This window comes from Ochotona princeps, chromosome 4, assembly GCF_030435755.1.
Source record: "Ochotona princeps isolate mOchPri1 chromosome 4, mOchPri1.hap1, whole genome shotgun sequence".
In the NCBI taxonomy this organism is placed as follows: Eukaryota; Metazoa; Chordata; class Mammalia; order Lagomorpha; family Ochotonidae; genus Ochotona; species Ochotona princeps.
Genome location: NC_080835.1, coordinates 52,397,380 through 52,411,669, shown reverse-complemented (window position 1 = coordinate 52,411,669; position 14,290 = coordinate 52,397,380). Strand labels below are relative to the sequence as shown.

Sequence of the window (14,290 nt, the reverse complement as noted above, 5' to 3'; positions counted from 1 at the left end):
GGACTGGGGCCTAGGACAAAGCTGTTTTACCTTGTAGGAGCTCTCTGGGGCGGACTGGGGTACCCTCGAGCCACTGGCCTAGGGAAATCACTGCTGCCAGCAGGTGCTGAGGTGGCTGAGAGGGGAGTAGCAAGGGAAGTGGCAGGGGCGGGGGCTGTGGGGCAGGGGCAGGGCCAGCAGCAGAGGAGGGGGAAGGGGAGCAGCTTGAGGAAGGTAGGGAAGTGGATGTGTGATAGCGGGGAGGTTGGGGCTGGTGCACGTTCTTGGCCAAGGGACTGCAGGAAGTTTGCAGCTGTCCCCTCACCTCTCAGGAGGATTTGAAGTCTTTCCCTGTTCTGTCAAGCCTGCCCTTTCATGCCCGGGGAGACACTCCCAACGCATGTGCATCTCACAGATGCTTCTGGGCTTGCAGAGGTGGCCTAGGCAACCTCAGACCTCCCGTGGGGGTAGAGGGAGTGCCCCCTGGGCAGCTCTTGGGGAGGGCAGAGCCACCAGCTCCTTGTTCTGTCCATCCCCTGGATGAGCTTCTGCCCTAGTGTCCATGTATCACCCATCCATGCATCCATCCAGCAACCTGGCCCTCACCCATCATCATCTCCATGCCCACTAGGTACCCACTCCCACTAGGAGTGAGGAGTGGAGGACCAGGGCAGACCAGCCTGGCGCTGCTTCCACATTCGACCTTGGAGAGGCATCAGCATAGACTTGTAGATGATGGCAAGTGCCAGACAAAAAATCAGGGGGCCCTGCAAGGGGGTCTTGGGATGCAGTCAGCTGAGGGTGCCTGTGGAATGTGCCATGCAGGTGCAGGGCTGCAGGGCTGCATGGCTGCATGGGTCTCTGTGGCTTGAGGCACCGTGATGCAGAAAGCCTTTGGCTCTACTCCTTAATTCCAGGCTAGTAAGTCCCTTGGAGGAGTGGGCGGCCCTTGGTTGCTGACATTTAATGCTTGATTTGTGCCCACTCTTCCTCCAGCTGTGCCAGCCACCAAGATCTTTGTACTGGGATAGACCATTTATGCCATTGGGCATATCACACTGGCCATGGTGAGGAATAGGAGGCAGATGGCACTGGATCAGGCCCTCTGCCGTCTCTCAGCCTCCAGTGCTTAGTGCTGAATGCTCCCACATGGAACACCAGATACCCACCTGATTAGCAGGGACAGGTGGGAGAAGGCCATGGGTGCAGGTGTGGATGTGGGAGGAACTCTGTGTGTATGTCTATGTGTGTGCATGTGTGTGTATGCATGCTAGGGCGTCAGGCTCTGGGCTTTATGAATCCAAGTTTCCGGTGGACAGGCCTGCTCATGCGCACGAGGACAGCAGAGACAGCGTGGATGTGTGTGCGAGACTTCTATGTGTGGGAGAGGAGCATGTGTGTGGGGGTGGGGCTGAGGCTCTGCATGACTGTGTGTGTGTGTGTGTGTGTGTGTGTGTGTGTGTGTGTGTACGCGTGCTGGGAGGGTTGGCCGAGGTAACCCTGCGTATGTTTGTACTGGGGAAGGGGGATTCCATGGTTGCTACCCTCCCTCCTGGCTCTGGACCTGGGACCCAGCTGCCGGGGCAGCCCAGGAGCTGGTTATCTTGACAACCCTGGGAGGATACCAGCCTTCCCTTTCCCTCAGGGCTGGGCCCAGGTCAGAAGGACAAGAGTGCCAGTCAGATACCAGCATGTAACCACCTGTCACGCCCTGACTTCATCCTTCCTCATCCTGTGGCAGTCACAGACAGAGCCTTGCCACAGCCTGTTTGGGATTCTTGGACCTCCTACCTACCCGGTCACTCCCTCCAGGCCATCCTGTACCCCACTGACATCTGCTGTGGCTGCCTGGCACTCTCGGGATGCAGTCCACCTACTTAGTGCAGCATCTCGTCCCCAGCCCAGCCTGCTCCTCATCTCCCCTATACCTCCCACCCCGCACCACCAGCACCTACCTGCTGGGTCCTGGCCTCACCACCCTTCTAGCCAATTCTAGAAGCTTCCCAGATGGCCTCCCGCTTTGAGCTCCCCCGTGCTGCGCACCCTCCTCTCCCTTCCCAGGTGTGGGAGCCGGCATTCCCCACGGCTGTGTCCCCCACTCATCCCACCCCAGCAAGACCTCATGCTCTTCTCCATCTGCTCCTGGCAGCATCCCAGAGCAGAGGCAGCAGGGGACAAGGAAGGGAGGGAACCCCTCCCAGTGCAGGTACAGAGGAGAACTCCTGCAGGTGGCAAGTGGCCTTGAGCATGCCCGTGCCGCAGGTGGGAGCTTTGCCGGCCGGGTCCATGGCAGGCTATGGCCTGCCACTCCTCAGCATCTGGTTTTCCTCCATAAGCACCCAAGCAGAGTTGGGGTGTGTGAAGGATGGGCTGAGGGGAACCCTGGCAATCAGTACACAGAATCAAACTGCAGAGGAACAGGATGGACGGATCTGGGGAGAGGAAGGTGTGGGCAGAGAGGGGTGGGAGTGACCGGTGCCAGCCATGCCATTTCCGGCTGCATGATCTTCCTGGGTTTTGGCTCATCTGCAGGGCAGAAACTGGAAGCATGCAGGGCTGGAAGCAGAGCGTTTGTCAGTCCTTTTATCCATCCATGAGCTCGGCCCTTCATTCCTATGCCCCACCCCTGCACATGCAACCTGTTGGACTGCTTCCTGTAGTCCAGACTTTGGGTAGCTCAACCCCCTAGAGAAGGTGGAACTGGGAGGCCGAGGCTCACATCCTGGGCTGGGTGGTGGAGGTGATTCCAAGCCACACACCTCTCGTCCCCCCCCCCCCACACACACACCAGGACCATGATGCTGACAGGACAAGAGCCAGAAGGCAGAAAAAGTGGGTCAGTCCTGGAAGGCTTTCTGCAGGAGGAGGTCTTTGCTGAAGCCACCTGGCTTGTCACAGGGTCCTGCAGAGTGGAGTGTATATGTGTGCTGCTGGGGCCTGAGTGTGCAGTGTCCAAGAGAGGACAGAGCACGTGCTCCCCTCCTTCCAGGTACACTGCGGCCAGCTGAGTGACAATGAAGAGTGGAACCTGCAGGCAGTGGAGAAGCATGTGAGTGAGGCAGGGCGCTGGGGAAGGTGGTCCGGTCAGGGTGTGGACAGACCCAGGCTCCAGGGCGGCTCCAGCCCCAGCAAGTGACTCCAGCTCCCTGAGCCTCCATTCCTTAGTTCAGAGTGGAGATTATAATAGCACCCCGAGCTGCCTAGGGTAGTGGCAAGAAAAGATGGCCAAACCCTGGTAAACAGGCAGGAAGGATGCATGATTCCGATGCTCCTTAACAAGAACAACTCCCTGTGAGTGGAGACAGAGTAGGAACTGGGACCTTGGAAGGAGCCAGGAGCTGGACTGGAGAGCAGAGATGCGCTAAGGGTGTGGAAGCTGGCAGGAGGGCAGAGTGCTGAGGACTGGGTGGTTTGGGACCAGGTTCTGATGATGGACACTGTAGTGGCAAATACAGCTAGGGTGGAGCAAATGACGTGCTAACTTCTTGGCCCTCTCCAGACCCTGGTGGCCCTGCGGAGGGTGCGTGCCTTGCAGCAGCGGGAGCCCAGCGCGGCCCCTGGAGCCATCCAGAATGCCCAGGTGGAGGTGGTGGAAGACCAGAAGGGTGGGGAAGCCTACACGGACCAGGACCAGAAGATTCTGCAGCTGTGTGGTGAGGACCCAGCCTAGGTGGACCCCGGGGAGGGACCAGGTTGATCTGAGCAAGGGGCCAGATGGTGGGCAGAGCCTGGGTGGCAGGTGCACGGGGAGGCGAAGCCTCATCTAGAGAATGGCACTGGAAGGCAGGGCCTCCCGGCCAGGATGATGCCCTCTCTGACCCGCACCGGCCTTTGCAGGGGAGCTTTACGACCTGGACGCCTCCTCCCTGCAGCTCAAAGTTCTCCAATACGTGAGTCCCTGGCTCCTGGCACTCAACCCCCTGGCAGGATTCACACGTGCCGCCCTTCCCCTCTCCTCCATTCTTTTGGAGACTGTCAGGGAGGCGGGGGTTGGGGTGGGGAGCAGAGGGAAGGAACTGTGATCAGCCTCTCACCCCGCCCCTCCTTCCCCCACAGCTGCAGCAAGAGACTCAGGCAGCTCGCTGCTGCCTCCTACTGGTGTCCGAGGACAACCTCCAGCTGTCCTGCAAGGTGGGGCTCCAGGCCACTATGGGGTGTGCTGGAGCTGGGCTGGATGGGGACCCAGGTTTCTGGTGGACAGGGAAAAGCTCTGTGGTCTCTGAGAGGCTGGCCCTGCCATTCCATCCCTTCCTCAGGTCATCGGAGACAAAGTGCTGGGGGAAGAGATCAGCTTTCCGGTGAGTTTCTGGTGGACAGAGGCTGTAGTCTGGAGGGGCACTGCGGGAGTCTGCCCCAGACACACATCTTCCAGGCTCTCTTGGGATCTGATGGGATTATCTGGATCTTGGGTTGTGAAGAATCTTCTAGCAAGTCCTGAGTCTGACAGGCTAGGCGTCTGTTAGAATCCCATTAGAATCCTGGCTGGGGACTGGCTTCTCTCCCCTCTAGAATCTTCTCTAGGGGATTCTGCCAGACCAGCCTTCCTCCTCCTGCCATTGAGTCCACCCTCAATGGGGACTAACTAATAGAGTTGGTGAAGCCTTGCAGATTTGTGCTGAGAATGGGTCGAGAGGTCCTGGTCTGCAGACGCCGGGACCGTGACCCAGCCTCTCCCTACCCCCTCAGCTGACGACAGGACGCCTGGGCCAGGTGGTGCGTGACAAGAAATCCATCCAATGGAAGGACCTTACCTCTGTAAGCTATGGCTGGAGGAGGGGGAGAGGGAAGCCTTTACTGTCCAGCCCCCACAGCCAGGGCTTGTGACAGCTTAGGAACAGGAAAGACAGGACCTGCCCTAAACCCTGCTCTGCTTCCGCCGTGTTTGCATCTTTTAGAAGCACCTGTTGCATGGGGGTGGTGGTAGGGGCATGTGGCGACCCATGCTCTCTGCCCTCACTCCCCTCCCCTCCACAGGATGATGTGCAGCAGCTGCAAAGCATGCTGGGCTGTGAGGTGCAGGCCATGCTCTGTGTCCCTGTCATCAGCCGGGCCACTGACCAGGTGGTGGCCTTGGCCTGCGCCTTCAACAAGCTCGGAGGAGCCTTGTAAGTCCAGGTGGGCGGGGCAAACGCCGCTCAGGAGCTGCATGGCTGAGGCTGCATTCAGAGAGAGGCCAGCAGGATACAGGGCTTGAGGGTCCGGCAGGTGTCTGCCGTCCAAGGCCAAGAGCTCAGAGCTGTCAGTGGGGAGTCAGTGGGGAGTACAGTAGACAGTTGCGTGGGCCCAGGGGGACATGAACCAGCCAAGGTGGAACTGGCTGGCAGCTGGTGATGGGCGCTGAGCACTTCATATGTGTGTTCCAGGGCTGGCTGTTTGGCCCCAGGAAGGCTGGGGAGTAGGGGATTACACAATGTGATGGGGCCCAGGCAGGGCCAGGAGCACTGGGGCCTGTCTCTGGAACCCAGCTCTGCTGTGGTTCCTGGCTGCTGCAGGAGATGTTTCATTGTAGGACAGCCAGACAATTACTGGATGGCAAGTCCCTGAGGCCCAGGGCAGGACCCTGTCTGTCCCACACATATTAAGAAGTGTGGAACTCATAAACAGTGACCAAAGTGTTGGAGCCTAGCTCCCTAGCCAGACAAGGGGTGTTCCAGAGTCCCTCCCACTGGCTGTGGGATGGAGCTGGTGGTAATGTCAGAGGAAAGGCCAGTTAAGACATTTCACACATGCCTCCTATGGCACAGTCAGGGCTCTACCTACAGGGGCTGAAGTTGACCTTCAAAGCTAGCAGGAGGAAGGCAGGAAGGGTGTTTGAGACCAGGGAACAGTATGGCCAGGAGCAGGGAGGTGGGGACGAACCAGGCTGAGGTTTGGGGATCCAGCCACATTGGTGAGAGGAGTGGGCAGAGGCAGGCTCCCTCATCACCTCCACTATCAGCCTCTCCAGCTCCTACAGCTTTCTGCCTAGAGGTCAGTTGGTGGCCAGTTTGAGTGGCCTTGGCTTTGAGGTTTCTGCAGCTGCTAGAGCAGGCCCAGATAGGGACAGAGGGTGGGGTCAGGAGCTGGACACACAGAGGGCAGTGCTGCTCCCCTCCATGGGGCGGTTGGTGCACCAAGGGAAGAAAAGGATGCCAGCTGTAGATGGAACAGGTTTCTTGTCGAAGAACACATTTTGACCTGAAGAGTAGTGGGAGCTCTGAGGGGAAGCTGGAACAGCGAGGAGGGAGTTTGCAACAGCTGGTGGCTATCCTGGTAGGCTCCTTGGAGGAATGGAAGTAGGGAGGGGGGAGCAAGGAGCTGCAGCCCCACCCCCACCGTGAACCCTCATGCCCCTCCCCTAGATTCACAGAGCAGGACGAACGTGTGATCCAGCACTGCTTCCACTACACGGGCACAGTGCTCACCAGCACCCTGGCCTTCCAGAAGGAGCAGAAGCTCAAGTGTGAGTGCCAGGTGAGCCACCTGCCCCAAGCATCTCTGAGCATCTCTCAGGGACCCACTTGCCACACCCTCTGCTCCAGGGAGTCATCCACAAGGAAACACTCCTGTCCCCTCTGGGTTCCTGGCAGGCTTGCCCTGGGGCAATTGTGTAACCTGTAACCCACAGGCTTCCTGGGAGGACCAGGCAGGGGTTCCAATGGTCTGGGCACCAGCTGCAGGCCTTGGGTGTGACCGCCCTCTAGTGTTCAGTGCAAGTACTACAATAAAGGACCAGGCAGCTGGACTTGACGAAAATAGAATTTTGTTTATTTTGGTGCGTAAAAGAAAAAAGAAAAAGTAGACGGAAATCTACAGCAAGTGTTTTTCATAGTATGCATTTCCACCAATTTTCTGAAGACACCCCATCCCATATGCTCTCGTTTCAAACATTTTGGCACAAAGACAGTTTTCCATTTTCCATGAAGTTTTTGAAAGACTCTGTATCTTAGAGATATAGGAGATTTCTGCCTCTCTCACCCACACACTTAGTGGCCAGATGATGATGTCATTAGACCCTGCTCATCTTCAGCACCATCCTGAGTTTCTTGCAATCTGTACCTCTTTCCTCCTAGGCGCTTCTTCAAGTGGCTAAGAACCTCTTCACTCACCTGGGTGAGTGCTCTGCCCTCCCTCATGCCTGGCTGTGGGCTGGGCGCGGGTGGGCGCAGGTGGGCCTGGGGCAGGGACCTGGCCTGAGCACTGCAGCTGGCTCTCACCACCGTCCCTCCTGCAGATGATGTGTCTGTGCTGCTGCAGGAGATCATCACGGAGGCCAGAAACCTCAGCAATGCCGAGATGTGAGTGGATCTCCCCCCAGAAGGGGCCCTGCCTCCCATCACCCACCTCCTCCCCTCCTGTGCCCCCCGCCCTTCCCCGCCCGCTAAGGCATTTGTTTTCCTTGCTGTCTGGCTGTATGCTGCTGGGCCAAAGCTGGCTTTGCTGGCACACAGGAGGGTACATCTACCCCCAAATCACTTAAATGGCTGAGTGCCAGCTCAGAGGAACCCCAGGGCTCAAGTGGGGGATTGTGGGGGAGGTAGATGCGGGACAAGACTTCTTAGACCCCCATTCACCCCCTCTCTGCAGCTGCTCCGTGTTTCTGCTGGATCAGAATGAGCTAGTGGCCAAGGTGTTCGACGGGGGTGTGGTGGACGATGAGGTGAGTGCATGCACCTGGCCCTGGGGCTGCCCGGGGTGTGTGTGTGTGTGTGTGTGTGTGTAGCGGGGTGTGGAGGGAATGGGGTGCGGGGAGAGTATGCAGGGGGCTCAGAGCCACCAGTTTTCTCACCACTTTGGCAGAGCTACGAGATCCGGATCCCTGCTGACCAGGGCATCGCAGGCCATGTGGCGACCACTGGCCAGATCCTGAACATCCCCGACGCCTATGCCCACCCGCTCTTCTACCGTGGCGTGGATGACAGCACTGGCTTCCGCACGCGCAACATCCTCTGCTTCCCCATCAAGAATGAGAACCAGGGTGCGGGCCTGGAGGGGCTTGGCCCTGGGGTGCGGGTGTCCTGGGGTGGGGTGGGGCGGGACTCAAGGGATCCCAGGCTGGACGTGAGACCTGGCCGGAGGAAACTCGAGGAGGGCAGGTCCGTTTTCCCCACCCCTCTAGCAGTTTGCTCCTGTCCCCTCCCCTTCCTCAGAGGTCATCGGGGTGGCTGAGTTGGTGAACAAGATCAATGGGCCGTGGTTCAGCAAGTTCGATGAGGACCTGGCCACGGCCTTCTCCATCTACTGTGGCATCAGCATCGCACATGTAAGGCGGCACTTGGCCCTGGACTGGGGCGGGACCCTCCATTCTGCATACCGCTAGCTTTCCTTGCCATGTCCAGAGGGGTGGGGCCCAGGGGGTCTGCTGCTGGGGGCTGGTGCAGCCTTCTACACCTGCTGCCCACTTCTGGGCTCAGTGTCCCACCTGATCATTGGGGGATACTATTTCCTTCTTTGTCCACTCAGCGTCCCAGGACATGGGAAACCCCAGTTGTCAAAAGCAACCCCCTTCTCTGATAGCAGACCCTACACAAGATGCTGGTCAGCTTCTTTTCAAAAATGTCGGGTCTTTGTGTCTGGGGTTGCTGGCAGCTCTGGCCTGGGAATCTAACTGGGGGTCCGTCCTCCCATCCCTGATCATACATTGCTTCCCAGCCCTGGGCCCGGCTCCATGGTGAAGATTGGGTCTAGGTTTTGCAGGGCTGCAGAGGGCCAGAGCAGGGGCTGAACCTGCTGGCGAAGGAAAACAGGGATGTCCTGGCAATGCTGGGGGTGGGTCGGACTGGGGCCAGACAATGGGACAGAGAGGGGGCTTCCTGTATGACCCGCAACCCAGCTCCAGGCATTGCTAAGATTTTACAACCAGCTTGCCTGAGCTCTTCCTCCCTCTCTGTGCCCCTAGTCCCTCCTCTACAAAAAAGTGAATGAAGCCCAGTACCGCAGCCATCTGGCCAATGAGATGATGATGTACCATATGAAGGTGAGGTGCACCCTGCTTTCCCATCCTTCTCCAGCCCTGGGGCCCTGCCCCTCCGCAACACGTCCCCCCCTCTCCCCAGCCACACCTGGCAGGCAGTCTTTCTTCTGAGCTGTTTCTTGGGTTGAAAGTAGCCAGCAGCACCCAGTCTTGGCAAAAACTGGCTTCTGCTCCTATTCCCTGTATCCAGGGGAACAAACCTGGGAACTGCCAAAGCCTGGGAACTTTCATATCCTCACAGCTCCCCAGGTGGTCCTGGGCAGTCCTCATGACTGATGCTCTGTCCCATTCCCAGACCTGAGTCCAAAATGCTACCCCAGGTCTTAGCTCTAAGTGTGTGGACATCCGTCTCTCCCCTGTGTCCAGAGAAAAGCTTCTGGATGCTGGGCCTGGACTCAGAGCTGTGGTGGGAAGGAGTAAGTGAGACAGGGAGCAGGCCAGACGAAGGACTGCAAGTTAGTGGCCACAGAAGGCTGCCATGGTTTGGGGGAATCGTGGGGGGCATCTCTTCTGCCTTAGGGTGGTCACAGGAAGGCAGGTGCAGGAGGTGGGTTGCAGGTTGTGGGGAGACATGGGGAATCTCTTGCCCAGTGGCCTTCCGGTGAGTGGCTGTGGTGCACTGTGGGTGACGGCCCCCAGGGAATTTGACGCCGGGTGGGGGCTGTCCTCTAATACCCCGGCCTGTCCCATCTAGGTCTCTGATGATGAATACACCAAACTCCTCCACGACGGCATCCAGCCCGTGGCTTCCATTGATTCAAACTTTGCCAACTTTACCTATACACCACGCTCTCTGCCGGAAGATGATACGTCCATGGTGCGCCGGCTCCTCTCCATGGTGGGCGGGGGTGGCGCGGGAGAGGGACTGTGCTGCCAGCGGTTTAGGGTAGATGTGCGTCAGAACTTCCCAGTGAGAGAGTTGTCAAGAAAGCTGAGGAGGTGCCCTGAGGGTGGAGAGTGGTCTCGGGGCCACCAGGCCACAGGCTTGGCTGGGTGGTCGACCAGGGGCTGGAGTGGGTTTATACCCACTTCCTATTTTTTTTTTTTTTAAGATTTTTTTGTGAGCTTTGTTACCGAGTTCTTAGTGCTGAGATCTCTTAGAATTTTTCTTTCTCTCTTTTTAAAAAGGTTTATCTTATTTGAAAGTCATAATTATAGAGAGACAGAGAGGCAGAGACAGAGAGATCGTCTGTTCACTGGTTCACTCCCCAAATGGTCTCAATGGCCAGGGCTGGACCAGGTTGAAACCAGGATCCTGGAGCTTCTTCGTGGTCTCCCACATGGGTACAGGGGCTCAAGCCCTTGTTCTATCCTCTGATGCTTTCCCAGGTGCATTAGCAGGGAGCTGGATTGGAAGTGGAGCAGCCGAGACATGAACCAGTGTCCATATGGGATGCTGGCATCACAGGCTGAGGCTTTACATGGTGTGCCACAGTGTCAGCTCCCTAGAACCCTTAGATTTCTCAGAGTTCATGGCTCTAGGAATGCATAGTCTGACTGATTTAGGCCTCTCTGTAAAGATTATGTTGAAGGTTTGAGACTCCAAAATTTTCTGAGTATAGGGCTTCAAGAAAGGCGGAGGCTGGAGCCCCGCCACCTTGACCGCCCTCACAGCCTCTCTGCTGTCCTCTCTGCCCCAGGCCATCCTGAGCATGCTGCAGGACATGAACTTCATCAACAACTACAAGATTGACTGCCCCACTCTGGCCCGGTGGGTGCCCCTGCCCCCATGACACCCTCCTTGCAGGGAGAGTTCTCCCTGAGGACCTGGAGGCCAGGCATGGTTTTACAGGGGAGGTGGTGAAGAGAGAGGGGCGAGGAATGGGGCAGGGCAGAGCCTGGAGGGCTGAAGCCTCCGTGCTGGCTGACCCCTGGCCAGGTTCTGTCTGATGGTGAAGAAGGGCTACCGTGATCCTCCCTACCACAACTGGATGCACGCCTTTTCCGTGTCCCACTTCTGCTACTTGCTCTACAAGAACCTGGAGCTCTCCAACTACCTCGAGTGAGTGCTGCCCGGGGGGGGGGGGGGGGGGCGTGGGGCAGGGCTGTCTCCCCAGCCGCATGGCCAGTGAGTAGCAAACTAACAGGTCTGCTGCAGCCTAGCTCTGCCACACACTGGGGTGGGATGTCTGCCTGGGAAGCGGCTACAGGTGTCCCAGCCTCCTGAGCAGGTGGCTCCCATCCCACCAGCCCCCCTCTCCCTCTGACACCGGGAACCAGCAGGGTGGTTGACTTCCTCCTCCTTCTTACCAGGGACATCGAGATTTTTGCCTTGTTCATTTCCTGCATGTGTCATGACCTGGATCACAGAGGCACAAACAACTCTTTCCAGGTGGCCTCGGTGAGAACTTGCTGCTTGGCTAGAGCGCCATCCAGGGTTGAAGGGGAGAGGGAGGAGCCCTGGAGCCAAGGGAGTCTGGGAGGTGCTCGGAGGGTGCAGAGGGGCGGGAGGAGGGCAGGAGCAGCAGGGTAGAGGCCCCTGACAGAAGGCATCCTACCTGGGGCGTGGGGAATGAAGGCTACTTCTTCGGGTTTTTGCAGAAGTCCGTGCTGGCTGCGCTCTACAGCTCCGAGGGCTCTGTCATGGAGGTACCACCGCTCTGATTGGCCCATCCTGTACCCCATTCGTTGGGTTGGGGGGCATGACTGGCATAGGGAGATGATGACCCAGTCCCCTACCTCCACCCGTTTCAATCCCCAGCTGTGCACATGGACTGAGTGCTCTGCCCGCTTAGGCAGGCAACTCCAGTCCTTTGTCTAGTCAGAGTGGCTTTGGTGAGGTTGCAAAGGGAGGATTGTGGCTGGCACATTTCCCTGGGGTGTCTTGGGTGGTTTGCAGCCCCTGCCACACTCAGCTCTGCCTTAGATGGTTTGGCTTGGGTCTGTGTTCCTCCACACACACAGACAGGGGCTTCCTGAGGCAGGCACAGGTATGAGACAGCTCTGAATTTCCTGTACTGGGCATAGAGTGGGGACAAGATTGCCAAGGTCACCTGGCCTCCTGCTGTCTCTTACAACATTGCACGCACACACACACAAGACACGATGCTGTCCCCTGGGCGGTCTGATGGCAGGCTCTCCCCACTGCTCCTCCTCCAAGTGACAGCCCTTCAGTGCTGGGAGACAAGGCCCTGCCCTTGCCTTGTTGCCTTCTTCCTTTGGTGGCGGGAAGTGTTTCCTGCATGAATTAATGTCCAGGATGCCAGGAGTGGTTTCATAATCACCCCCGTGGGTGAGACCCTCGGAGACCTGGAGCAGGGGAAGGGCTCCAGGAATCAGGCTCAGGAATCAGGCTAGCAGCTGCCAGGGCCTTGCCCCCATCACGTAGAGGGTGGTGGCAGTGCATAGAGAGGGTCCTGAGCCCCTTTGCTCTCCTTCTGTCTGCTCTGCCCAGCCTGGGTTAAGGTGAGGGGAGGCTCTGTGCCCCAGCTGGGTCCTCCCCAACATGCATTTCCCTCCACCCTAGAGGCACCACTTCGCTCAGGCCATCGCCATCCTCAACACCCATGGCTGCAACATCTTTGACCACTTCTCCCGGAAGGTGATGGGGGCACATGTGGGTGGGCGGGGTGGAGGTCTGGGGGCTGGGGTGCAGCAGAAAGCTCCTGACACCCCACCACCCCTCGTCACAGGACTATCAGCGCATGCTGGACCTGATGCGTGATATCATCCTGGCCACGGACCTGGCCCACCACCTCCGCATCTTCAAGGACCTTCAGAAGATGGCTGAAGGTGGCTGCTGTCAGCCTTGACCTTGGGGCTGGGGAGGGACATTATGGTGTGGATGGGAGGCAAGGGGGAGTGTTCAAGCCCACCATCCTCCCAGTACTCCTCCTTCCCTGGCTGTACCATGCTTCTGGGGGCCCATCAGGAGGGCTCAGCTTGCTAGGTTACTTAGGAGTCACCAACAGGATGAGGGGTCTTGGCTGACTCCACGCTCCCCTCCCTCAAAAGTGGGCTATGACCGAACCAACAAGCAACACCACAGGCTCCTGCTCTGTCTTCTGATGACCTCCTGCGACCTCTCGGACCAGACCAAGGGCTGGAAGACGACGAGGAAGATCGCGGTACGCTCCCTGTCTCCCTGCAGAGGCACTGTCTGGCTCTATGTGACCCACCCCATTCCCCACCCACTGAGCTCAGCCTGCGAGACAGAGACCTAGACAATCTCAGGTTAAAGATAGGGAGGCGCAGAGAGGGCACCAGCTTACCCAGGGCTGTGCTGCATATCTCTGGCTGGTGGAAGGTGGGCTGGGTCCAGGCCACCTCTTCCCATCTGGGCCCATGCTGCTGCCAGGCTGGGACTGAGGTGGTTGGAGTCTCTGGGCCTACGCGGCAGGATCCCTTGTACGCAGCTGTCTGAGGAGCATGGGTGGGTGGAGCCTGCTTGCAGGCTGTGCTAAGATTGTGCTTGCCTTTCAGGAGCTGATCTACAAAGAATTCTTCTCCCAGGGAGACTTGGTAAGAGTGTGTCTCAGGGTATCCTGGTTGGGGGAGGGACCAGGGGTGTCTAATGGACGGGAGGGCCGGGCCTGCTGACCTGTGTCCACAGGAGAAGGCCATGGGAAACCGGCCCATGGAGATGATGGACCGCGAGAAGGCCTACATCCCTGAGTTGCAGATCAGCTTCATGGAGCACATTGCCATGCCCATCTATAAGTGAGTGGGCGTGCAGACCTGCTGGGGGTGAGGCTGGTGGGGCAGGCCAGGTCATCACTGTATCATGGTGCTGGCTGCCCATGATCTCACCTCAGACCTCTGAGCTTGTCCCCTTCCCCCTCCCCATGTCAGGCTGCTGCAGGACCTGTTCCCCAAGGCGGCCGAACTGTATGACCGTGTGGCCTCAAACCGGGAGCACTGGACCAAGGTGTCCCACAAATTCACCATCCGCGGCCTCCCCAGCAACAACTCGCTGGACTTCCTGGACGAGGAGTACGAGGTGGCTGGGCTGGATGGTGCCAGGGCCCCTGTAAATGGCTGCTGTGGCCTGGACACTGAGTGACATTCTCCCCAGGGGACTCCCCTCTCCCCAATTTTTTCCACCACCCGGTTCTCTCTCCACATCCCTTCCCTGGGCCAGCCAGATAAACTGGGAACCAGAGCCATGGTCCTGAATTGTTGACCAGGACCTCCTGTGTGACCCTGGGCAAGTCCTGACCACCCTGGGCCTCACTTTCCTGTCTGTAGAATGAACATGAGGCTTCTGTCCTCACCAAGACCTTGTCATCTGTTTGGCCAGAGCAGGGCCTCCCTGCCCCCCCCCAGCTCTGACCCAGACAAGTCCTCTCCCCAGGCCTCTTCCTCCAGGCAGCCCTAGGTGGGTGGGTCCCTGTGTGCCTCTGTCCCACTTGCTGGGTC

General features: G+C 58.3%; 1 protein-coding gene across 5 annotated transcripts in view; it reads left to right on the top strand.

The window, feature by feature from the left end:
* The window catches only part of PDE2A (phosphodiesterase 2A), a 77,519-nt gene extending 63,468 nt beyond the window's left edge, over positions 1-14,051 (top strand). For all 5 annotated transcript variants that reach the window (XM_004590048.2, XM_058663544.1, XM_058663540.1 and 2 more), the window contains 25 exons: positions 2,969-3,028; positions 3,479-3,632; positions 3,817-3,869; positions 4,036-4,110; positions 4,236-4,277; positions 4,666-4,734; positions 4,954-5,084; positions 6,321-6,432; positions 7,032-7,071; positions 7,193-7,256; positions 7,546-7,618; positions 7,759-7,936; positions 8,109-8,221; positions 8,858-8,935; positions 9,627-9,749; positions 10,573-10,643; positions 10,812-10,934; positions 11,186-11,273; positions 11,474-11,521; positions 12,399-12,473; positions 12,565-12,664; positions 12,887-12,999; positions 13,355-13,393; positions 13,485-13,591; positions 13,724-14,051. In XM_004590048.2, coding sequence (XP_004590105.2) covers positions 2,969-3,028; positions 3,479-3,632; positions 3,817-3,869; positions 4,036-4,110; positions 4,236-4,277; positions 4,666-4,734; positions 4,954-5,084; positions 6,321-6,432; positions 7,032-7,071; positions 7,193-7,256; positions 7,546-7,618; positions 7,759-7,936; positions 8,109-8,221; positions 8,858-8,935; positions 9,627-9,749; positions 10,573-10,643; positions 10,812-10,934; positions 11,186-11,273; positions 11,474-11,521; positions 12,399-12,473; positions 12,565-12,664; positions 12,887-12,999; positions 13,355-13,393; positions 13,485-13,591; positions 13,724-13,934 — 2,340 coding nt within the window. In that variant the 3' untranslated portion in view covers positions 13,935-14,051. The remainder of the gene's footprint in view (positions 1-2,968; positions 3,029-3,478; positions 3,633-3,816; positions 3,870-4,035; positions 4,111-4,235; positions 4,278-4,665; positions 4,735-4,953; positions 5,085-6,320; positions 6,433-7,031; positions 7,072-7,192; positions 7,257-7,545; positions 7,619-7,758; positions 7,937-8,108; positions 8,222-8,857; positions 8,936-9,626; positions 9,750-10,572; positions 10,644-10,811; positions 10,935-11,185; positions 11,274-11,473; positions 11,522-12,398; positions 12,474-12,564; positions 12,665-12,886; positions 13,000-13,354; positions 13,394-13,484; positions 13,592-13,723) is intronic.
* Positions 14,052-14,290: the final 239 nt, after the last annotated feature.